Source organism: Acipenser ruthenus, chromosome 18, assembly GCF_902713425.1.
Source record: "Acipenser ruthenus chromosome 18, fAciRut3.2 maternal haplotype, whole genome shotgun sequence".
In the NCBI taxonomy this organism is placed as follows: Eukaryota; Metazoa; Chordata; class Actinopteri; order Acipenseriformes; family Acipenseridae; genus Acipenser; species Acipenser ruthenus.
In genome coordinates, this window is record NC_081206.1 from 31,206,231 (window position 1) to 31,231,876 (window position 25,646).

At 44.6% G+C, this 25,646-nt stretch overlaps 2 protein-coding genes across 7 annotated transcripts; one reads left to right on the plus strand and one right to left on the minus strand.

Moving 5' to 3' along the window:
• The first annotated feature begins 60 nt into the window (after positions 1-60).
• Positions 61-4,227, plus strand: LOC117973929 (ATP synthase subunit s, mitochondrial-like). Of its 4 annotated transcripts, none has more exons than XM_034927575.2 (5): positions 61-201; positions 958-1,073; positions 1,495-1,703; positions 2,225-2,396; positions 3,039-4,227. In XM_034927575.2, the coding sequence occupies exons 2-5, from the start codon at positions 967-969 to the stop codon at positions 3,151-3,153; spliced, it is 603 nt and encodes a 200-aa protein (XP_034783466.2). In that variant the 5' UTR covers positions 61-201; positions 958-966; the 3' UTR covers positions 3,154-4,227. The 4 variants fall into 4 exon arrangements, with proteins under 4 accessions (XP_034783466.2, XP_034783465.2, XP_034783468.2 ...); XM_034927574.2 differs by having other exon boundaries at positions 961-1,073; XM_034927577.2 differs by having other exon boundaries at positions 101-224.
• LOC117416406 (cyclin-dependent kinase-like 1) lies at positions 4,189-23,521 on the minus strand. 3 transcript variants are annotated; one of them, XM_058990598.1, is made up of 10 exons: positions 23,254-23,521; positions 18,307-18,648; positions 14,499-14,620; positions 11,009-11,081; positions 10,507-10,597; positions 8,572-8,772; positions 7,582-7,664; positions 7,177-7,233; positions 5,995-6,162; positions 4,189-5,420 (listed from the first exon to the last, which is right to left on the minus strand). In XM_058990598.1, exons 2-10 carry the CDS (start codon positions 18,472-18,474, stop codon positions 5,322-5,324), a joined length of 1,062 nt encoding a protein of 353 aa, XP_058846581.1. In that variant the 5' UTR covers positions 18,475-18,648; positions 23,254-23,521; the 3' UTR covers positions 4,189-5,321. The 3 variants fall into 3 exon arrangements, with proteins under 3 accessions (XP_058846581.1, XP_058846582.1, XP_058846584.1); XM_058990599.1 differs by lacking the exon at positions 23,254-23,521 and adding an exon at positions 19,514-19,581; XM_058990601.1 differs by lacking the exon at positions 23,254-23,521 and adding an exon at positions 18,996-19,292.
• Between the last annotated feature and the right edge of the window lie 2,125 nt (positions 23,522-25,646).

The following is a 25,646-nucleotide window of genomic DNA, read 5'->3' on the forward strand; positions in this document are numbered from 1 at the left end:
AACCGGCGAAAGAAGGAATCTCGGCCAATGGGAGGCGAGGAGGCTGAGCCGTGTCTGGGTGAAAGGTCGGCTGGGGGGCGTGCTCTGAGAAGTTGTAAATAAAGCAACATTTCGACTTTGTCCCGAGGAGACGGGGGTTAGGCTTGTTATAACTAGCAAATTATACATGTTTAAGGAAGGACGCCAAGCAGTTAAAGCTAGGTCGGTGTTTTTCTCTTCGCTACGTAAGCACTGAGGTTTTGTAACATTAGGCTTTCGTCCTGTAGCGTTAGGCCACGGGAGTTAATTGCAGATTTGGTAATCATTGTACATTTGTTCTGTTAATGACACGGTCTCTTTCATTGTCGTGGCTGCCGTTTGTTTGTATGAAAAGACAATAGCTTTTTTTTTTTTTTTTTTTTTTGCTTATTGTAGTCTTCAGTTGCATACATCGTGTAGATTTAGCATGACGTGTACGGTTATAATTGTGCTGTTTTTATCTTCGACCTCCCTGCAGTGCTACAGCTCTGGCTACACGGTGTATTTCAGGTTATCCCGTTATATTATAAAGTTGCATTGCCATTGTGACCTTGTCATCTATAGCGACTTGCACAGCGTTACTGTGTGCAGGCTGAAAAAATAAAAAAAAATACGACACTTACAGTTGAAATGACGTCAATCTAATTACCAGGACAAATCGCCTTGGAGCAGGACGTTTATGTCTGTTAGGGTGAGGTTATAACCGCCGGCCCTCAGACTACAGTTTTATGTTACCAAGCACGCCTCTTTCATTCAGTTTGGAATCGCACACCGTCTGTTAATTTGATTTAGCAGCCCGCTATCTAGACCTGCTTTGTGAAACTGGCCAGGGCGGCCACGCATTCACCTTGTTCAGCAGGTGACGCGCTGCAGGTAACGCAGGATCACGGCTCATTGCTGTAAACTCTGTCACTCTGTGTAACGCAGTCTTTCTTTCAGTAGGACACGATGAAGCTGTTGGTAAAGACAGCCCAGACTTTGCTGTCGGTACAGAAGGCGTCTCCACCCAGCGGCTGCAGGCCTTTCTGGGGCTGGCTGAACGCAGTGTTCAACAAGTAAGCAAGGTCAAGCCGGGCTCTTTCTAGGAGTGCCATTGTTTCTTATCTACCTGTTGTATGTGTGACAGTCCATCTAATCTAATGCATCGTGGTATTGAATATATTACAGTGGTTTTTGGGGGTTCTTTGTCACAAGTAGGCTGCGGTTATATCCCGATTACATTCTTTTTGGTGTCAACGAAACTACAGAAGGTGTATTTATGTGGGACTGTTCTCAACAACCACCAGCAGGTGTCGCCAGAGTTTTAAGAAAAAAGAACGTGCAAACAAAACAACCTATTTAACTAGCACTTCAACAGGATGGATTAGGAGCGTATCAAAGCGGTGGGTCTAAGATGAGACTGTTGCTTGTACCTAACTCCGCTGTGCCCCCTCCCTCCCTCCCTCCCTCCCTGTTTCTCCCGCTCCCTCGCTCCAGGGTGGATTACGAGCGTATCAAAGCGGTGGGTCCCGACCGGGCTGCCTCGGAGTGGCTTCTGCGCTGCGGGGCGAAGGTCCGATTCCAGGGCTTCGACAGGTGGCAGCACGATTACAACGGCCTCCCCCCCGGCCCGATCGGCAGGTACAAGATCCAGGCCATCGACGCCACCGAGTCCTGCATCATGTACAGGGGCTTCGACCACCTGGGTGGGTAAATACGAACGCCAAAGTGATGTGTTGTGTGCAGGGATGGCAGTCAGACTCCCATTGCACAGCAGTTTGATCCATTCCTGGGTTAATCAGACACACCTGAGTTTTGTTACCTATAACGCTGTGGCTAATCAAGCTCATATTACAACCTGGAACGGGTGAAACTGTTATGCAGCAGGAGTCTTCTTTCCATTCCTGGTGTCTCTTATTTTCTAAGAGATGTCACCTTGTGCAGTTTAGAGGCGAGAGGAGTGCAAAACGAAGCTGGTTAAACCGTGCGAAATGACTTGATTGCATTGCAGAGGTGTTCATTATGAATGTGACTGCCGACGGTTCACAGTGTGTGTTCTTGTCAGAACAGCCTTCCATTGCTGACTCTTCACTAATCTGGATGTAAAGTAGTTGGCACTGACTGTACAGGACTGTTGTGGTTTTTTTTTTGTTTTTTTTTTGTTTTCTTGGGGCGAACGCCTCCTGCAGTTTGCTTACTTGCAAATGTAATTTGACTTTGTTTCCAGACGGCCTGGAGCACGTTGAAGAGATGAAGTTGTGCAAGTGCATCTACATCGAGGACGCGTGCCTGGAGAGACTGAGCAAGGTGGAGAAGCTGCAGGAGAGCCTGCTGAGAATGGAGCTGGTGTCCTGTGGCAATGTGACTGACCGTGGGCTGCTCGCCCTGCACCACCTCAGGTGAGCCACCCCTGCACCCCCAAACTGCGCTGACCACAGGGGGGCGCTGTCAAGAGCACAGACAGGTGTTAAGAAAATAAATTCCAGACTGCACATCGCATCAGCAGAGCTGGGCAAAGCACACCCATGCTTCAAATGCTAAGTCTGTTCTGTACTGGTAAAGGTACTGTAAAACCATTTCTAGCAGGTAATTCATTTAGCAGGATTTTTGTTTTGGTTGGGTAACTCCTGTAATACAGTGAGTCCGACCAAGTCTGATCAGTACAGAACCGATTTCAGGAATCTCATCTTGGGCATTCATTGTCTTCAAACATAAAACAGCCTCTTCACATACCTTTTTAAATCACTCTTAAATATATATTTTAAATCTGACCAGGGTTGCAAATCCTGTAAATACTGAGTGTGATCAGGATCGATGTAAATTGGATTTGTTTTACTTTTTTTCTGTGTTTTATTTTGTGTTACTGTTTTTAGGGTTGTTTGAATTGGTTTTGTCCTGTTTTTTCAAAGACCCCCTTTGCAACGAGCTGTACATCTCCAGGGTTCTGTCCTAGTTAAATAAATTGAAAGCGATTGATTGTGGAGCGGTGGTGATGATGAACAGTGCGCTGAATGCTGCTTCTCCTGCCTCTGTCCTTGCAGGAACCTGGAGAGGCTGCTTCTCAGCGACCTGCCGGGAGTACGGGAGAAAGACAAGACGGTTCAAATGCTGCGCACCGCACTGCCAAACCTGAACATTGAGCTGGACCTGGACTAGCACAGGACAGCAGCATGGGATGGACTGGGCAGGGCTTGACTGGACAGCCTGGCACTGGGACAGAACACAGTCAAGAGCTACAAAAGTGATTGATAGCAAGCAGGCCACTGGTGCCACACAATAGCATGTGGCAAGCTGGTGCCCTGCATCTTACTTATCTACCTTTTTGAGGAATGTGAATAAAGGTGTACTTTGTGGTGCAGTGGATGTGAGTGACTGCTAAAGAATACAGTGAGTAGAGCCCAGGGAATTTAGTTTTATTTTCATAGAACTTGAACACTGCAGCTTTTAATCCTATGCTTCTGGCACTTTTTTTTTTCTTTTCTTGGAGATTCAGTAAGGGGCTGGGTGGATGAGACTAGCTCGTTGTGTTTCATTGGGGCTGGGTGGATGAGACTAGCTCGTTGTGTTTCATTGGGGCTGGGTGGATGAGACTAGCTCGTTGCGTTTCATTGGGGCTGGGTGGAGGAGGCTAGCTCGTTGTGTTTCATTGGGGCTGGGTGGAGGAGACTAGCTCGTTGTGTTTCATTGGGGCTGGGTGGATGAGACTAGCTCGTTGCGTTTCATTGGGGCTGGGTGTATGAGACTAGCTCGTTGCGTTTCATTGGGGCTGGGTGGAGGAAGCTAGCTCGTTGTGTTTCATTGGGGCTGGGTGGATGAGACTAGCTCGTTGTGTTTCATTGGGGCTGGGTGGATGAGACTAGCTCAATGAGACGACATTCATTTCAATGTTGAGTTGTGATTTTGTGTTTCCTGTAAGTGATAGACATGCAGGGTCTCCAAGTGTTGAGGAAACAGCTGTGAATGTGTTTTGCAGGATCTCGTTTGCTGCAGAGATTAGAATAATGCATCTTTACGCTAATGCGTGTTTTGCTTTGACAGATGTCTGCTATTTTATTTTATTTATTTATTTTTGCTTTGTGCAAGAAATATGAATGTAAAAGTGATCCTTGAATGCCTAGAAACAGCCATGCTGACAACCGAACTGTGTTTGTGTGAATGGGGTACCTCATTAAATAAATCAAATCAAACAAGCTGTTTCAACACAAATTTAATAAAGCACTTTACAAGCGGTTTTATTTTTTATATTCAATATTTGTATTTGATACCTCGTTTTTAAAATTACTCCATACAAAAATTACACAAGTTGGGCAAATCCGAAGTCTACGATTTGAGTGGATTTGCTAAAAATAATAATAAATAATATTAATGTGATTTATTATTATTATTTTTTTTTTAATTTGGCATGTTGTGGTCCTAAAAACCAAGAACAAATGTAATAATCCCAGTTTGCAGCCCTGGCCATGTGACACACAGATAAACAGAGGCAGCAGCTTCTTCTCACTCTTCTCCCTGACAGAGGGCTGCATTCAGGCAGGACCGAGTGCTGGGGAGGATTCAGAAACTTTGAGTTTCTTAATCCAAAAGTCTGTATTTTATTGCGCAGTAAAAGTCCTCATAGTGGTATAATGCATTTTGTGTGTGCATCCCCAGCTGTCACATGGCAAGGCTTTTTGTTTCCCTATAAAATAGCCAACAAGGCAACTGAAATGTGAGGAAGCGGGTTTGTGTTTGCACAGAAAGACAAGGCAAGCCCATGTGACTATCCAAGGGGTTGAGCTGACACGGCATACAAGGAGGTTGATTTGATCAACTTCTGCAGTCTTGTTTCACATGATCATGAAGCCCTTGTCATGGTTCCTATTAGGACCCTTTTGAACACTGAGCAGAGGTATGCCCATGCGGTGCATAAAAATACATTAGAAGTATCGATTGGCAAACTTCAGCTGACGCACTGCACTGCAAGTAGATCAGTTGAAGGCAGTATGGTTCTGCTTTGCCCAGCGTGTCGGGTAAGAAATGTATCAGCGGAACTGTGTGTAGAGTACCTTGTGTACAGACACACAAAGAAAGAAGAAAGAAATCATTACATCAAGGAGAAAATAAATCAACACCAGTGCCCAGGAGAACCCCATCGGACTGCAGCTCCACTTAGAACCTCCAGTCTTCACTGGTCTCACTGCACTGGAAAAACTCAACAGCTTTTGTTTTGTGTTGTTGTTTTTTTAGTTTTTGCAGTAGGTGCTTGTCTACACCTGCCTCGCTCGTTTTCCACCCCTCCCGAGTCCCTGAAGGTGTCCTGTTCTTCAGGCTCCGACACGTGGAGGTTAGATGTTGGGAAAGTGGTAATTGAATTTCCGCAGGTTGCTGTGTTTCTTATTGTCCGACGATGGGAATATGTTGCTGCCGGTGAGCTGAGGCAAATACTGAAAGCGAGGAGAGAGAGAGAGAGAATTAAATAAATGTAAATCATTTTAACCCTTCGTTTGGTTTTAATAAAGAATACACATTTCATAATAATCTATGTTCAAATTAAAATAGAGCTGTCAAAGTGAAAACCTAATATTCTGCAAAAGTATGCTTCATACCGACAGTAAGCTTCACAAAGTGAGTAACGCACCCTGTGTGGTATATATATTAATAAAACATCTCTAAAGGTGTTATTAAAAGTGTTGGTAACAGTTTATTACAATGCAATTTCAGTAACACATCACCAGTCATGTCATGGTTTATACTGACTGTATAAAGTAACATAGGTATAGATTATTCATTCTTAATAATAGGCCCATAGAAATTCCCTTTTAAGATTTCTCCTAATTCAGTGTTGGCATGTGATCAGCATAGGTAATGTGATCGGGGTTCTGCGTTCATTTGACTCGAGAGAGATTTTCCAGTTCTACGGTATGAATGTTGTTTTTGTTTTCCAGCCAGTTTGAATTGAATAGAGTATTGGAAGGTGAGAGCCCCCTGCTGGTCCCAGCGCTGGCTCGTATCGCTCACCCCGGGCGGGAGGTGTTTGCGTGGCAGCCTGGCCCTCCTCTTGGTGGCACGCTCCTGCTCCCTCCCCGCCGCCGCTGCCTCACTGTCCTCGCGCAGGCTGTCGAAGTACGGGTGCTCCAAGAGCTGCCCACACGCCAGCCTCTCCGCTGGGTCCATCCGCAGACAGCCCTGGAGAGGGAGAGGGGTGGAGAGAGAACGGATTCAGACAGTGTCTAAAAACACAGACAGCCCTGGAGAGGGAGAGGGGTGGAGAGAGAACGGATTCAGACAGTGTCTAAAAACACAGACAGCCCTACAGAGGGAGAGGGGTGGAGAGAGAATGGATTCAGACAGTGTCTAAAAACACAGACAGTCCTGGAGAGGGAGAGGGGTGGAGAGAGAATGGATTCAGACAGTGTCTAAAAACACTGACAGCCCTGGAGAGGGAGAGGGGTGGAGAGAGAATGGATTCAGACAGTGTCTAAAAACACTGACAGCCCTGGAGAGGGAGAGGGGTGGAGAGAGAATGGATTCAGACAGTGTCTAAAAACACAGACAGCCCTGGAGAGGGAGAGGGGTGGAGAGAGAATGGATTCAGACAGTGTCTAAAAACACAGACAGCCCTGGAGAGGGAGCGGGGTGGAGAGAGAATGGATTCAGACAGTGTCTAAAAACACTGACAGCCCTGGAGAGGGAGAGGGGTGGAGAGAGAATGGATTCAGACAGTGTCTAAAAACACAGACAGCCCTGGAGAGGGAGCGGGGTGGAGAGAGAATGGATTCAGACAGTGTCTAAAAACACAGACAGCCCTGGAGAGGGAGCGGGGTGGAGAGAGAATGGATTCAGACAGTGTCTAAAAACACTGACAGCCCTGGAGAGGGAGAGGGGTGGAGAGAGAATGGATTCAGACAGTGTCTAAAAACACAGACAGCCCTGGAGAGGGAGAGGGGTGGAGAGAGAATGGATTCAGACAGTGTCTAAAAACACTGACAGCCCTGGAGAGGGAGCGGGGTGGAGAGAGAATGGATTCAGAAAGTGTCTAAAAACACAGACGATGATTGGTGTTTTTTTTTTCACATTCGCTGCTATTTGTATTCTTCCTGTGTGTGTGCAATCAGAGCAGGGGCTGCGGTGAATAAATAAGAACCCGTGTTTCTGCAAAGTAAACCTTTCCATGTTTTATTTGTTAGTCTTCTTGCCTACCTTCATTAACCCCAGCGCCTGGGAAGAAACACCCGGGAATCTCAATTCTAAAGGTTCCTGCAGGAAGCAAAAAAAAAAAAAACACAAGTTACAAAACAGAAAACAGAACCCATCAGCACTCCACAAGTGCATGCACTGCAAATACCGGAGACAGTGTGGGCACAGCGGTATGGGTTCAAAGGGAACGTACCTGCCTTTACACAGCTGTAGGGGGTCTGCAGTTAGCATGAAGCTTGCTACTTTATCAGTGTTTTTTTCCTTTCTTTTTTTATTGTAAGCTGCCATATAACTGGCCCCATAAGGTTTTGATCAGCACTAAACTCATAACAGAATGCAGAATTATCGCTGGTCAGACCATTCTGTTCCGGAACACTGAGTGCACATGGAGCACGGCTCGGTTCTTACCCTGTTGTCTGGCACAGGGATGCTGACTCCACTGAAGAACTGGTTAGTACTGAACGCCTGCTGATGCCTGGGAATGAGATCACCTGCCAACACAGAACAGACAGTGAGAAATGAACCTGCATTATTTTGTGACAAACAAATCAATCAACTGAATTGAAATTTGCATCCTAACCGCTGTGCAAAGCATGTGTATACGTTTGCATGGGCAGATAATAGAGCATTTCTATACAGTAGCATTGCCTCCCCTGGCCTGCAGGGGTCAGTGTTATTCATAACAGCACTGCCATCCCTGAGATGATTTCACACAGAGCCCATTTATGATCCTCTGTTATTGCGATGCTGCTGCGGTGTATTTTACCCCTGTGGAGCTCCTGTCCACACAGTGTGCTGGGCTGATTACTGTAACCCATGGACACTCTCGTAAACAGGTCGCCACAACCGAAACTCAAAAAGTAAAGTTGATCCCGTTGAGCTTTACATCCTAAATAAATAAATACATAAAGCTGCATGGCAACAGTTTGAGCAACAGTGACAGCATTGTACTACCAGCTGTCACCGAGCTAGTCTGCCCTTCAGTTACACCCTGGCCATACCCATAAACAAAGGGAACCAGAGTTTATCTTCAGACTAGGAACCTTGAAATCTCTTGGAAGGAACATTCTATTCCAGCATAATTATGACATCACAGAATTCTTGAAAGAATACCAAGTTTACTGCGCTGTGTTTACTTCTCTTTCCAGACAGCTGAAGAAAGGCTTTTGTCTGAAACGTCCTGAAATAAATTATAGACACACCTGAGCTTGTTGCCTGTAACTGTGGCTGATCAAGCTTGTGGTAAAAAACCTGGAATGGGTGAAACTGCTATGCAATAGGAGTCTTATTTCCACAGCTAAAGGGAAAGGTTAACCTTGGTCTGGCACAGCTACATGTGTATTCAGATGTGAGAGCCTGTTTGCTCAGTTCGCCTCTACACCTCTTCCCCCTCCTCACCCAGTGTTTTCCTGATGAGGTAGAGCTGGTCCACGTCCGATTTGCCCGGCCACAAGGGGACGCCAGAGAGCAGCTCTGCGAAGACGCAGCCGATGGCCCAGACATCCACAGGGGGCCCGTACTGTGTGTCCCCGACCAGCAGCTCTGGGGCCCGGTACCAGCGCGTCGCAACGTAGTCTGTGTAGTAATCACAGGGGCCGGCTGTGGACAGGGACAGTGGGGGGCCACACAGTTAGTACAGCCGGGGACCAGGTACATAAAGGGACAATAGATTTAAATATGTATGGGGGCACGAGCCAGCTTAAAAATCTTCACAATAAATTAAAAAAGGCCTATAAAACAAGACAGAACAATTTTTAAAAAACTGCAGACCAACATGAAGATGGATTTTAGTTTTCTTTGCCCTGCGTCGCCACGTAGCTGTGTCGTCATCCCAGCGACAGACAGAGGTTCAGTCACAGCACTACTTAAAGATACAGCCCCAGACCCACATCGTCGTTGGAATGCCCAGGTACAGCATTTCCATTACTGGGGCAGGATGATATTGACAAAGGCATCAGTATGTTTTTGACTCAGAATAACCCTAATTAAACAGGGAATGCACCTCGTATTCACATCCCAACACGAAGGCCAGTTAGATATAGCGGGGCGTCTCTGTTGCTGCGGACTGGTTAGTGGCCACAAAGACCAGCTCCAAATGCACAGCCAGGTAATGGGATTCAGCACAGCGGGTCAGATTACACATAACTAGCAGCCCCACACCCTCCTTCATCTATTTCTCTTTCTTTGTCTCTGAAACTGAACTGCGGAAAAGGCTTTTGTGGAAGCTCAAATGCAGCTGAATGCCGAGTGCCTCTGAAAGCCCAGCACAATCAGTATCTGTAGAGCGAGTTCTTATACAAAGAGCTGCTGAAAAAACTAAACTGAACCGCCAGTTCATTCAGAAAAAAAAACACAAGAGAGTAAATGGCAGCAAATCATGGAAGCGAGCAACGAACTGCAATTACCCAAAACAAACCCAGAAATCAGAGCTGATCAGAATTAGTTTAGGAGTGCGTTGCCTGTTTATTATGCACATTTCTGGATAAAGTTTTAGGCTTGTCACTAATATTAACCCATTAAGTACTAAATATAATTTTTTTTGAAAAAAAAATGGAAGACTAGCTGTATTTCTGTAATTTGATCCATTCTAAATCAATATGTTTGGAATCTTTTATAAGGGTGAAGCGACAGCATATTTACAACATCTATTCCCAGCCTCCTATTTGAAGGACAATCAAGTTTTATAACCAGAAATACTCCATTCAGAGCTGTTCATTTAAAGCATCCGATGCTTATTTTCACGTTTCAGTGTTCAGCTTTTGTAAAACGTTTAAATAAAAAAGCACCATGACTGCGTAATGACGGGGAGAGGAGTGAACATGTGCTGAATCGTATGAGAATATCTGTTGCATTGTTTTTGTTTAGGTGTAGAAAGGGCACTTTCAATACACAATTAATAGCACGTTGTGTGTGTGTTTGTATTGACGCCATGCTTGATTCCCTGTTTCGATCTGCTCAGAATTCAAGTTTTTGTTCCACTTAGAGGCGAAACAGTTTTGAACTAAAGCAAAATAAAAGCTTGTAACACTGGCTCCATAGCCCTGGATACCCCCCTCATCGTGCATCATTCTGTACTACTTTAAACCCGTCATTTTTGCAAAGTAAGACTTATTTTAAAATGAAAGCATGGGTGTGTCTGGTGCCCCTTCCCCCTGTGTGATTGCAGCACGGATTAGCGCTTCCTGCTAGACTGCCCTCAAAGCCTGCGCTGTTCTAGTCATTTCATGAGCAGCTCTTTCCTCTGGCTGATTCCAGATGGGCTAAACCACAGGGTTTCAATGCATCCTGGTCCCTGGCACTCTTTCTGCTGATTTGAGAGTCTCTTGAACCTACTCAGTATCCTGGCAAATCCGAAGTCACACAGTTTAATGACCTGGTGTCTGGTGATGAGGATGTTCTCCGGCTTCACATCCCTGTGAATGCACTGTAACAAACAAACACAATTCATCCATTAGTCTCCAGATCATGGGGAATGCATAGCCAAGCTTGATGGAACAGTCCAGTCTCAAACATGTCTTTCTCCAAGTACAGCTGGTACACCAGAGAGTGTAACCACTAACCCAGCCCCTCTGTAACACTCTGCCCACAGTGACTTTCAGAAGCAGGTAATTGCAGTGAAAGGGAAAGTCCCATCTGGATTTTGTGTGCAGAGAGAGAATCTCCTGGGGTGCTTGGCTGCCATGCTCGTCATGTTCTGTGTTACGAAAAAACTGTTAACAAGCCCTGTCGTGTCTGCCTTGACTTTACTGCCAGCCAGCCCTATGAAAGGAGAATCCAAATAAAAAAGTGTCCTTTACAAAGAAACTCAATGCTGTGCTTTGAGCTGCAGACTTACGTTCTGTTTGTGGCAGAAGTTTACGGCCTGGAGCGTCTGCCAAGTTATACTCTTCACCAGGTGCTCGGGTACCCTGAGAGACGAGAAAGAGACAGAAATGAACAACACCGCCTCTTTGAAGACCCGCCCCTCTCTTCCTTTATTAAACAAAAAGGAAAGAGAGGAACATTTATTTTTCCCATGAAACAATACAGTACAGTATCGCCTGGCTTTCCACCCCTTTGTTTTCTGCCAAATGCACCCTTATAAAGGTTTACAGTGTTATTTAAACACTACATTTGCATTTTACCAGGCCTCCCTGCCATTTTGCACTTGTTAAATTTGGAGTGGAAGCTTTAATCTACAATTCTTACTCAATCTCTCCAGATCATTGTCCATTTGAAGAATGTTGATTCTTAGCTTTTGCAAAAACAAAGTATCAATAAAATAAAACAAAACACTACAACCCCACGATGATTGGGAGGTGTGTGAAAGGCTCTGCACAGCCTTGTTTAAACACAGCATGCTGTCAGTCTGCGGTGTGTGGAAGGCTCTGCACAGCCTTGTTTAAACACAGCATGCTGTCAGTCTGCGGTGTGTGAAAGGCTCTGCACAGCCTTGTTTAAACACAGCATGCTGTCAGTCTGCAGTGTGTGAAAGGCTCTGCACAGCCTTGTTTAAACACAGCATGCTGTCAGTCTGCGGTGTGTGAAAGGCTCTGCACAGCCTTGTTTAAACACAGCATGCTGTCAGTCTGCGGTGTGTGAAAGGCTCTGCACAGCCTTGTTTAAACACAGTATGCTGTCAGTCTGCGGTGTGTGAAAGGCGCTGCACAGCCTTGTTTAAACACAGCATGCTGTCAGTCTGCGGTGTGTGAAAGGCTCTGCACAGCCTTGTTTAAACACAGCATGCTGTCAGTCTGCGGTGTGTGAAAGGCTCTGCACAGCCTTGTTTAAACACAGCATGCTGTCAGTCTGCGGTGTGTGAAAGGCTCTGCACAGCCTTGTTTAAACACAGCATGCTGTCAGTCTGCGGTGTGTGAAAGGCTCTGCACAGCCTTGTTTAAAAACAGCATGCTGTCAGTCTGCGGTGTGTGAAAGGCTCTGCACAGCCTTGTTTAAACACAGCATGCTGTCAGTCTGCGGTGTGTGAAAGGCTCTGCACAGCCTTGTTTAAACACAGCATGCTGTCAGTCTGCGGTGTGTGAAAGGCTCTGCACAGCCTTGTTTAAACACAGCATGCTGTCAGTCTGCGGTGTGTGAAAGGCTCTGCACAGCCTTGTTTAAACACAGCATGCTGTCAGTCTGCGGTGTGTGAAAGGCTCTGCACAGCCTTGTTTAAACACAGCATGCTGTCAGTCTGCGGTGTGTGAAAGGCTCTGCACAGCCTTGTTTAAACACAGCATGCTGTCAGTCTGCGGTGTGTGAAAGGCTCTGCACAGCCTTGTTTAAACACAGCATGCTGTCAGTCTGCGGTGTGTGAAAGGCTCTGCACAGCCTTGTTTAAACACAACAGCTCTGTTAGTCACCTGTATGAATTATTGATTCCATCTGAAAGCTGGGGGTGTTTATTTCAGCGAGTTTAGAATTCCTTTTCTCTTCGCTGGGCTGACTCTCACAATATTTCACAGGCTGATCGGATTGATAGCAAGCGTTTTCTGAAGTCGTCAGAATGCAACTCAACCTCTTTTTATTATATACTTTTTAAAAGAGAACAGTTCTGCTCCAAACCTATCAGTATGGATCTTAAACAACTACTGCTTCTAAAACTACAAAAATGAAACCTATATTTGCACAGTAAAAAGATGTTACATTACAACAACCCTAAGCACAGCAATTTACAGATGATATTTGTTTTTGTTTGGGTGCTTGTGTTGCCATTCAGCACGAGCATGATGAAACATGTCGCTTACGTGTTGATTAGATTTCTCTCTATTTTATAAATATGTTTATTATTTCTTTATAGAACGCATGTTTTATTGTTTATATCCACCTAACCTGGCAGAATTTATTATTTTTTTTAAAAAACATTAGACTTAAGTGTAACGTAACCCAGACTGTTTCCTTAGATCAATAACTTGTTTTCCACGTTACTGTTACAAAATGAGACACACACGAGTGCTGAAGACATCTTGAATGTCACATGCTGCTTTAAAAAAACAAGCAGTCTAGTTTCCAGTATGGATCAAGTAGAGCTGCCATTTCTAAAATAATTTGCATACTCCCAACACACTGCTGATAATATAATATAACATTGCCACAGTCCTCATTCTTGCATCCGGCCTCATACATGTGTTTCCTGTAATTCACGGTTTAAAACTCGTCTCATACTTCCTTCACACCGGACACTCATTAGGTAGCTTCCTCCATCAGACTGACTGGCTAGAACTCAAACCTTGTCCTGCTGTTAATAATTAGCTCAAGGAAATCTGTCTCATAGGACACTGAATGGGTGGAAAATTCAACTATATTCGAAGAACGCTAAACAGTCCCCTAAGAGTCCTGCCTTATTTATTTTTTTACCAGCTCAGATGTAACAAATGTTTCTAATTAAAAATCACTCCTCTGGGCTTTACAGGAACTGTAAAATAAAAAGAGGAGGAGAAAGAAAGCCGTCAAGGTCATTAACTTTTACAAGACTCTCCCGGAATTCCAGCGCTGGGAAAAGGGCAAGACGAGCAGCTTGACACAGTGCTGCTCCCTCACCCCCTTTCCACTGAATTCCTGATACAAGCCCTGAGGGTCCCAGCAGCAGTGTTCTGAGTGGAGCACGGTGCTGCTCCCTCTACCCCCTGGATGTTTTCAAATGGACCAACACCCCACCCCCAATCGTCAGTCCTCTCCCATCACCTTGCACTTTGAAAAACCCCTCAGCTCCCCGCCTCCTAGCTCCCTTTCCTTCTCCTTGGATTTTTATCAGTGGAGGACAGGCTGGCCTTATGTGCCCGTCATAAATGCCGCTTCTCCCCACAATAGTGCTTTATTGACTTAGGGGCCCCCCATCAATCAGCCCTGTACAGGTCGTTAGCTAATTCAAGCTCAGCAATCACTACATTCACAGCCCTGTCAGTGGGAGATGTCCCCCCACCCCGCCCCGCACAGGCTGCAGTGCCCCGCAACACTGACCGTCCTGCCGCTCGGGACTGTATCATAAACATGCCGCGACAAACAGGAGGAGCTCCCTGGAAACAGCTGAACAATGCCCTCCGTCACGCGGAAGGTTTGCAGTCTGGAGGCACAGTACAAAAGAGTGCGAACCGTGACTTTACAACCCCTCGCCTTCGATCTTATCAGCATTAGCATTATCACTGCCAGGGCCAGAAACACATCGAGGAACACTTCGCCATAACAAGAACTGTATAATGATTTAGGAGTTCTGCAATCTGTATTGTATCACTGTGTGTTTTATAGTTGTGGGAGCAGGAAGGAGCAGTGTGCCGGGCTGGGCTGTGCTGTGCTCGGCTCTGCCGGGCTGTGCTGTGCTCTGCCGGGCTGCGCGTCAGGTCTCTTACCCTCTGGGGTAGCGGTCCAGCTCGTTCAGCACGGTGTGGTCGCAGTACTCGAACACCAGGTGCAGCTTCCGCTTGCGTCGGAACACCTCGATCAGATTCACCAGGTTCGGGTGCTTCAGTTGCTGGAGAACAGAACAGAGGAAGAGAAAAATCAAGAGAGGAAAATACTAATCTACTACTCTGCAGTTTTACAATGATCACTGGCCAGGCATGACTTGTTCTCTTGTAGGGACACACCAGTGGGGTCTAGTCAATTGATCTCAATACGGCAGTGTGGCAAGGAGCCCGGCCCTTTTATTATTTATGTGTTATTGTTTGTGTTGTATTATTATTATTATTATGATGTATGTTGTATTTGTGTGCGGACGGATGAAAGCCGTCCGACATTACTGTTTATTGTTTGTCTCAGTGTAGCTGGTGGGGATGGGGTTGAATCCTCATCCCAGTAAAGCCTGTGGGAATGTAGCTGGAGCCTTGGTAAGGTCACTAATAGGTAATTAAGAATCCAGCCGCAGTATGAAGAGACCCACTCCGAGCTCAGACAGAGGAGAAATAAGGATAAAAAGAGCGAATGCTACCAAGCCAGTGAACAAAGGTAAGGATTTACCTGAATAACATCATAAAACTAGACTGACCCCTTCCTCCTAGGAGGAGCCAGATCTTACTTTGCCTTGTTCAACACCTGGGGTGATATTACCCAGGAAGAATGCCAGGTGCTTGCCAGTTTCCTGCTTCACACAAACACATGCAGAACAAATTATGGGGCCCTGTGCTTTCAGACAGCTCCAGTATCACAGCTTACATCATCGGAAACCAATTTTCACTCCACCAGTTTATGCTGGATTACACCACTGCTCAGAGAGACAAGCTGTCAAAACAAGAACAAACAAACAAACAAACAAACAAACACACAAACAAACACACAAACAAACATGGCTCTCCATAGTCAGCCTGCCGCCGCCCAGCTCAGGGCTTTAGACACACTTCCCATCACACTATGAAGAGACTCCCTGTCAGCCTTGCCCCTGGGGTGCCTTGCCCCTGGGGTATCTTGCGCTGGCATTACGAGCTAACCTCAGGGAGTCTGCTGCAGATCCAGGGCTCTCAAAACCTTGCTGCCACGTTACCCAAAACCAGGACGGTGATTCCGAACGCCGTCACACTTTGGTTCAGTCACAATACTCTGGCTTGACTGGGATCTTCCTGCTGGGGTTCAGGGATTCCCTCAAATCAAACTCCTCCAGTTGTCTGTGGCGTGTCTAAGTGCGAGACTGCACTGAAGCGAGAGATTCTTCTGGTTTTCTGGTTTTGACTGGATGCAGAGTCGAGTGGTTTATGTGAAGGTGGCAGGTAGTTTTCCATGTCACTCTGGAAATAACCGTGTTTTTATTCTGTCAAAAGCACTCAGCAGTCCCGTCCCTGCTGCGTTGCCTGGAAACACTGAACACAGCTCTCTGTGAAGCCTCCTGAAAGAAGCTCCTTCACACCTGGGCTGCTGCACTGTGCTGGGATGCTCAAGGGTAATTCATTACTACAGACTGCGCAAACCGAGGCACAGACGTGGCAAACCTTGCAACAAGAGCATTTACTAATAAAATAATCTATTAGCTGAGAGACAGGGTGCGTTGCTGATTTTGCAGTCTCTTTATTAGAGACATGAGGAGTGAAAATAAAAGGGGATAATCCACTGGATCTAGACATCGGTCCATCGAAGATTCAGGCGCCATTTAAAATCAATGACAGAAACTGCAGGTTCTCAATTTAATTTCTAAACATCTTATTGAGAATACATGGCTAAAGGAAGGAGAAACAGCAAGGACAATCTATGCTCAATTAAAAACAACAACATGATTCTTTAGCACTGTCGTACCATTAAATTATGAGGATTTACATTTTACATTGACTCTAGCCCTGTGTGTTATATCCTTCTATATGTGTCTAATTTGCTCATAGCACATTATAAAACGGGGGACCCTGGTCATCTGGGTTCAAATTCAAACAAGCAGTCGACTGTCCTTTACTCAACTTGAAAGGTCCCATGCATCCCAGCACTTGGATAGCGTTACCCGCCTGGGACAAAAGGCTGGAGCCACACAGAGTGGCACCCTCCTGCCCGTCTCCGTGGCCAGGCTGCAGGAGAGAGCAGGAGTAGGTTTCGCTGCTGTAATCTGAGACCGCAGCAGTGACACACACCTCTATGAGAGGTAATAGCTGTGAAATGATCCGTCACGCGAGGCAATAGGGGTGTGTAAAGACACGCTACTCGTACTCGCAATTGTCTTTATGAAGTATTTAAAAAAAATCAGCAGGCATTTAATAAAACCATTCATTAACATGATGATTTCAAAACAAGAAACGCTGTCCTTCCCTCATGTTTACATCCGAGTACCTATCAAAGGCAATTATCCTCTGCACTGGGTGTTTGTAAAGCTGAGTGGAAGATTATTATCTTTGTACTGAGCTTGTAAACTGACAGGCTTTACTGGGATTTAGGAATCTTTCAATTTTATTTTTTGAGTGTCGATAATTCAACTAGAGTATCGCAGACTTATTGAACAAATACATTTGTGAATTCATATCCAGTTAACAAAAGGATATTTTCAAGCACATCCATACCGGAGACCCTGATTTCAGAGTTGATTAATTAATTGTTGTCTTAAAGGTGAAATATAATTTATTAAATAATAATAATAATAATAATAATAATAATAATAATAATAATAATAATAATAATAATAATAATAATAATAATAATAGCATGGATGTGGCATGTCCTGCAAACTTTACAAAATCAAGTCTTGGCATAAATGTGTTTTTTTTTCTAAATGTCATTTTTTTCACTTGTCCAGAGAAAAGGCAAACGCAACTCAGTCGGAAAAAAAATAAATAAAAAATGGATTTTAAACAATAAAATATTGAAACCCATTCCCCAAAAAACAGTGCAACGATTAGCATCACCTGCTGGCACGCTTTAAAAATCAGAGCAGCTTTAAACCACTGCGCTTGTGTGAAAGAAGCACAGCGTACCTCTTACTGTGGACGAGGTCTCTGGCAGGCAAATCCACAGCATGCACAAAGAGAGCTCAGGGAATGGGCTGGGAACACAGCAGGTGATCTGTACAATAACACCCTGCTCTTAGAATGACTGAGCTTCAGCCTTATTGACACTCACAAAGGTAAATATTGGACAAAGATACGTTACATACACAGAGAGCCATGGCGCACACTGACACACAGCACACAGAGAGGTGAATGTAGACCCACCAGATAGATAGTGTATGCAGGTGGTTAGACATGACGACTCAAACATATACAGACATACTGAAGAGGTTCACATCCGAGTCTGGACACTGGACACCATTTTATTATACATTGGAAATATCAAGACCCGTCCGCTTTAAATTCGGGGCTTTTCCCCTCGTCTGATAGGTGCTTTTAGAGCCAGATTACCCAAGACTCCGCCCTAGCTGAATTTGATAAGCCAGTATCGGGATGGGAAATAAGACTCCTATTGCATAGCAGTTTCACCCATTCCAGATTTTACCATAAGCTTGATTAGCCACAGTGTAGAGGTAACAAGCTCAGGTGTGTTCTATTAAACTCATACTAAAACCAGCATTGGATCAAACTGCTGTGCAATGGGAGTCTTATTTCCATCCCTGCAGTGTGTGTGTAGAGTCTAGGCTATTAAAGCTCATGGCAATGGAATCAAACTGCTATGCAGAGGGGGTCTCTTTCCCATTCCCCTCCAATAGCCTCTCTACACCGGCAGCACCTGCAATCTCTCTTAAAACAAACAGGCAGGTACCTTCAGCATCCGGATTTCCCTCAGGGCGATCTTCTTAATGACAGGGTCATCTTCGGACTCTACGAACTTCTTGATGGCCACGATCTGTCCCGTGTCTCTGTTCCTGCACTTGAACACGACCCCGTACGAGCCCTCCCCGATCTTCCCCATCTTCTCGTACTTCTCCATCCGCGGGCACGAGGAGGAGCTGCTGTGGGACAGCGACAGGGCTGCGCTCTCCTTCGGTCTTCAGGGTTAAATCACCGTTCTGGAATCTGGCCGACTCCTGCAGGGCGCAGTGATGTGGATTCTCCTCTGTCGTGATAGGATTAGAAGTGTCTCCCTCTAATCAAGTCGAGAGCTCTGAAATACAAAGACTGCAATAGAAAGTTCGCTCTCTACTTGATTACCGAACACTTCTAACCACATCATGTCATTAAATCTAAACAAAAACCAGACAAAACCCTGAGATTAACGCTCTTCGTCTGTATCGAGCATGCTGTGGGGTAAACGTGCACAATGCTTTGTCATGGACACGGAGTGTGAGATCTGCACTCTCACTGGAATACAAGCAGGACTATAGCTGCTGCTAACAGCTTCCAATGGGAATGTGATGTTTTTTTTTAATAATTATTTTATTGTTACATTATATGAATATACTACAAAGTGCTACACTCCAGAACAATGAAATGAATACATCATGTACTCACAATTACAAACCCCTCTTGTCTAGGGGTGATTATCGTATTGTGGCACAGGACCAAAAGCTCTACAGAAAAAGCAAGCGCCTCCTGAATGATGCATACATGTGTCCTACAGGTCCCTGCTACACGCACACAGGTTTGGAATCAAGTGCTGAATAGTGACTGCTGCCTTCCCATTAGCTCTGCGTGCCGTGCCAACATTCTGCTCTGACGTCACGGAAATACCCTGTTCCATGCAGCTGTGCACCATTATAGTGTTGCTCGGTCTTACCGGATTAAATACATACATACATACATACATACATACATACATACATAAATAAATAAAACTGGGTCACTGTTCCTGAAATAAAATAATAATGGAGGGAGTCCCAAATGAGTAGAACTAGAAAAGCGCTCTTTTTTTTTTTTTTACCTAACAGGATTAATATTTTATGAGCGACTGAAATAGCTGCCCGAGGGATTCAAGACGCGCTGCCAACAAGGAGTCTTAAAATAGAGCAAGAACTGCAATGGGAGCTCACCTGTTGTATCCGGTGTCACTATAAACGCACAGAACGTACTGTACTGGTTTTTTGTGTTTTTTTTTTTTGTATAACCTTAACCCAAATGTATTAATAATGACCTTAATCGTAAACAGCAACACCACAATCCTCAAGTTCATTTTTGCAGAGGCTGGAGGTTGCTCTCGATGTGTGACACAGTGATTCTAGACCCAGTATTAAATCTACCGTCAGCAGTCTCGTTCGGGGTTCTCCTCCAGACTGTACTGTCAGTCCAATAAGACTGCGGCCAGGAGTTTAACACCAGGGCTGAGGAAAGAGCGCTGCTTCTACTGTATTGACTCTGAGTTTAGAGAAAGTGCGATGAGGGGATTTTAAGAATTTGTTTTCTGCAGCTATTGGCAGCAGCGTCCTCGGCTGCCTTAGTGCCAGGAAAGAGCATGCTGGCAGAAACACCTGCCATTATGTAAACTGGAAAGCCGAACGGAATACGTCCATTATTATGAAGGAAGACGTCATATCTTCTGTTCCCCTGTCTCGCTGGGATGCAGCGTGCTTTCTCCCCAGACACCTGATTAACTTCACCCATTTGCTGTTAAAATCGCACATCATATACCCAGGAGGACAGCCTCTTTCCCCCGGCTCCACACGCGTTTAAACGGGACGCATTGCCTCTGTCTATAGCTCCTCTTTAGCAGGAGGTTTTGAGCCCGTTTACAAGCTGGGATACTGGAATCTCCTGCAGGATAACGCGCAGAAGCGGGGAGGCTGCACGTCATCCTAACGGGGGGAGACCAGGAGGGCGCTGATAAAAGAAACACACATGGGCCGTTATAAAGAATGTTGTAAGTTTAGCCATGCTGCGGCAGATATGTGCTACCTCCAGAATATATAGACTGCTGTGCACATTCACACACTTTATGTTTAAATAATAATAATAATAATAATAATAATAATAATAATAATAATTAAAACAAACTGAAGGAATATTACTGCCTGCCAACTCATTAACTAATCTACCAAGCATTGCGAAGTGTTATTGTGATTTAAATTCTTTAGTTTGTTAATCTATTATAATAATAATAATAATAATAATAATAATAATAATAATAATAATAATAATAATAATAATAATAATAATAATAATAATAATTCTACGTTGTAAATCAAGTGTTTCAGGGCAGCAGTGTGGAGTAGCAGTTAGGGCTCTGGACTCTTGATCGGAGGGTCGTGGGTTCAATCCCAAGTGGGGGACACTGCTGCTGTACCCTTGAGCAAGGTACTTTACCTAGATTGCTCCAGTAAAAACCCAACTGTATAAACGGGTAATTGTATGTAAAAAATAATGTGTAAAGAAAATAATGTAATTGTATGTAAAAATAATGTGATATCTTGTAACAATTGTAAGTCGCCCTGGATAAGGGCGTCTGCTAAGACACAAATAATAATTAAACATTATTATGCAACTGAGTATAAACACCTAAAGAATTTCAATACTTTATACTGTAAAGTTTATTTTGGTAACTCTTGTGTATAGTTTAAAAAAAAATGACACTAATATGTAAATTTACGACGTGTTCCGTTTGATTTCTGTTATTTTCTGCATTTGCATTGATGCGAGAGAACGCTGTCTGTGACTCGGCGCCGTTTCATTTACAAAGCAGCCTGCGCTAGTATCGTATAGAAGGCGGCTACAGCAGGGCTGCAGGTGTAGCTGTACAGCATGGCTTTGCCTCCGCGAATACACAATGTCTCACGCAACAGTAACACACAGAACCTCGACCTGCAGTTCACTCGTCAAGCGGTGCGATTTGGGTTAAAACGAGACTAAAGTCTGTATAAAAAACAACAGAAAAAATATACGAAAACGATTTAACATAAGAACATAAGAAAATTTACAAACGAGAGGAGGCCATTCAGCCCATCTTGCTCGTTTGGTCGTTAGTAGCTTATTGATCCCAGAATCTCATCAAGCAGCTTCTTGAAGGATCCCAGGGTGTCGGCTTCAACAGCATTACTGGGGAGTTGGTTCCAGACCCTCACAATTCTCGGTGTAAAAAAGTGCCTCCTATTTTCTGTTCTGAATGCCCCTTTATCTAGTCTCCATTTGTGACCCCTGGTCCTTGTTTCTTTTTTCAGATCAAAGAAGTCCCCTGGGTTGACTTTGTCTATACCTTTTAGGATGTTGAATGTTTGAATCAGATCGCCCTGTAGTCTTCTTTGTTCAAGACTGAATAGATTCAATTCTTTTAGCCTGTCTGCATACAACATGCCTTTTAAACCCAGGATAATTCTGGTTGCTCTTTCTAGAGCAGCAATATCCTTTTGTAACAAGGTGACCAGAACTGAACACAATATTCTAGGTGAGGTCTTACTAATGCATTGTAGAGTTTTAACATTACTTCCCTTGATTTAAATTCAATACTTCTCACAATATATCTGAGCATCTTGTTGGCCTTTTTATAGCTTCCCCACATTGTCTAGATGAAGACATTTCTGAGTCAACATAAACTCCTAGGTCTTTTTCATAGTTCCCTTCTTCAATTTCACTATCTCCCATATGATATTTATAATGCACATTTTTATTGCCCGCGTGCAGTACCTTACATTTTTCTCTATTAAATTTCATTTGCCATGTGTCTGCCCAGTTCTGAATGCTGTCTAGATCATTTTGAATGATCTTTGCTGCTGCAACAGTGTTTGCCACTCCTCCTATTTTTGTATCGTCTGCAAATTTAACGAGTTTGCTTACTATACCAGAATCTAAATCATTAATGTAGATTAGGAATAGCAGAGGACCTAATACTGATCCCTGTGGTACACCACTGGTTACCTCGCTCCATTCTGAGGTTTCTCCTCTAATCAGTACTTTCTGTTTTCTACATGTTAACCACTCCCTAATCCATGTGCATGCATTTCCTTGAATCCCTACTGCGTTCAGTTTGAGAATTAATCTTTTATGCGGGACTTTGTTAGAAGCTTTCTGGAAATCTAAATAGACCATGTCGTATGCTTTGCAGTTATCCATTTTCAATGTTGCATCCTCAAAAAAGGCAAGTAGGTTAGTTAGACACGATCTCCCTTTCCTAAAACCATGCTGTCTGTCTCCCAGGATATTGTTACCATATAGGTAATTTTCCATTTTGGATCTTATTATAGTTTCCATAAGTTTACATATAATAGAAGTCAGGCTTATTGGTCTGTAGTTACCTGGTTCGGTTTTGTCTCCCTTTTTGTGGATCGGTATTACGTTTGCTATTTTCCAGTCTTGCTCAATACAGACAAACATGCTCAAAACAGAAGTAATTACAAACAAAACCAAACCAAACCAAACAAACAAACAAACAAACAGCTGCTTATCCTTAGGCAATACAAAAAACTGCCATTAATATATATATATATATATATATATATATATATATATATATATATATATATATATATATATATATAAAAACAAAATTAAAATTAAAACAAAGTTACAAACACAGTGTATGAAAAGCAAAGCGTAAACCAATTCAGCTACAGTCAGGCGGGTTCGGACTTTGTACTAATGCAAGCAACGCACTAACTTACTACACTGCAGCGATAACAATTCACAAACAGCCCGTGCCCTGTATATATAATCTCGAGCCCCTGCTGCCTCGCATGCAATAATGATGAGAGCATTTCAGCTGGTAGCCGGCAGTCCTACACATACTGAAATGTAAAAACAAAGACAGAAAAACAGCAACAATAATAATAATGAGAACAGGCGGCACCTTTTTCTCCTTTGCGTTGCAGTTCTCGCTGTGCAGTAGCTGCAGTGCGTGTGCCCCTCGTCCTGTGTGGATGGAGACGAGGTGGTTTGTGTGTATATGTGTCTGTGAGAGGTTGTTTTTTTTGTTTTGCTCATGGACGTGTAGCATACTGGTTCAGCCGGTCCCCATAGGAACTGCGGCGCGAGCTCCACCCCTCCACACGGTACAGCTCTGCAAAAAAACAGCACGACACTGCAGCGCGAGCGAGGCAGGGAGAGAAAGAGCGCTGTTTGAATCCCATACGGGGCAGCACGACAGCGCGACACACACCCTTATCACTAGTTTACATGCAAAAGAAGTCGCTTCTTTTATAACTGATTATTTTATACATGGTGTTGAATTGGCCGACAGGTGTTAGAATGCACAGTGCTCCTCCAGTATTTAACTGTGTTACACAATGTCCCATCAGCGTCCCTGAAGCAGCAGAATAGCACGGTGTGGAGGAGTATATAGGAGGAGTTATATGCACAGTGTAGAGGTTCGAGCTGGGGTGCATCCGTGCACAGATTCGTGAGCATTACGATTCCTCCAAACCGCACGGCGCTTGGCAGCTGAACTCCGCACATTACTAATTCAAATGAATTGGGGCGGGGGGGGGGGGGGTTGATCTTTTCAAAGTTACAGTATGGTGAGGTATGAGAAGTGCGCAATACTAACGGCAGCAGCGAATGCAAGCCCTTGGAAAGACTGACCGGAATAGTACTCTGGGTCACGGTTCTGAGAGACGTGCACACCATGCCAGAAACCGATTCCCCCAGTATCTGTTATCGTAACATGCAGAATCGCAATCCAGTAAACATGTGTGCGGTGCTCACAAGTGTCAGCTCAGCTGTGCCTCGAGGTTTTCATCTTTCATTTGGCGTTCAATGAAAACACGGTTTCACTGCACGGTTCTGTCCGAAAAATAAGCAGCAAGTGCATCATTAACTGACATGCTCGGCACAGTTACATGTATTCATTATGCATCCCACTTAAAGAGGATTTTTTTTTTTTTAAATACTAACACTCATTCTGAATATGAAATTACATTTTCCATAGGAAATGACTGTTCATGGAAAGCTGGAATTGCAGATCTGCTGATCTGAGTCTCTGTGAAACTAATTAAGCTTTCTCCCTCAACGGCTGATTAATTCCACCAGTTGCAGGTAATTTGCACTTGCATGAAGCCCCCTGGAGAACAGACCAATCTCCTGCAATAAACCTCTTCTGCTTGTAATCAGATGTTAGTGAGAGCTCATTCTAGCCCAGGAACAAGGGGACATTTGAAATCGCACTACCATTTAATATAGTTTACGTTTTTCTAATCATAGATTAAGTTAGGAGTGCCCAAACCCGGTCCTGGAGGTCCATCCCCCCCCCCCCCCCCCCCCCCCATTTGCACTGGAGGCATGAAATGGATCTGCTCAGGCCCCCTTGTTTAAATATTTAGTCTTCACGCTCAGTTTCCCTGTCTGTATCCTCCTCGTTCCCCTGCCCCGCTGCACACCTCCATGGCCAGCGCGGAGCAGTGCCAGGGCAGCAGCTTGTCTTCCTGTCCTTGTCCTGGCGGAGCGGGGAGGCGTAGTCGCTACAGTGGCTCTGTACAATGGAGCAGCAGCAGCAGCACACAGACCCGGCCATCCATAACCATGCCAGCCTCGCTGTGGGATCCAGCAACTGGCAGAGAACTGTATGAAGCCACGATGGAACGAGGGGTCCTGAGAAAAGAGGCTGCTGCACCCTGTCCTGAGAAATGAGGCTGCTGCACCCTGTCCTGAGAAATGAGGCTGCTGCATCCTGTCCTGAGAAATGAGGCTGCTGCACCCTGTCCTGAGAAATGAGGCTGCTGCACCCGGTCCTGAGAAATGAGGCTGCTGCACCCGGTCCTGAGAAATGAGGCTGCTGTACCCGGTCCTGAGAAATGAGGCTGCTGCACCCTGTCCTGAGAAATGAGGCTGCTGCACCCTGTCCTGAGAAATGAGGCTGCTGCACCCTGTCCTGAGAAATGAGGCTGCTGCACCCGGTCCTGAGAAATGAGGCTGCTGCACCGTCCTGAGAAATGAGGCTGCTGCAGATCATTTATGATTACACTGCCTGCAATGGCTTAAGTAGTATTGGAAGATAGGCTAGAGACTGGATAAAGCAATCGATAGCTCCATAGCTAAATGTCCCTTTAGTTCTATTCATATCTTTTGATGAGTGTTCGAAGTCAGAGCCAGTCTTTTGATATTATTATTATTATTATTATTATTATTCATTTCTTAGCAGACGCCCTTATCCAGGGCGACTTACAATTGTTACAAGATATCACATTATACAGTTATCACATTATTTTTACATACAATTGCCCATTTATACAGTTGGGTTTTTACTGG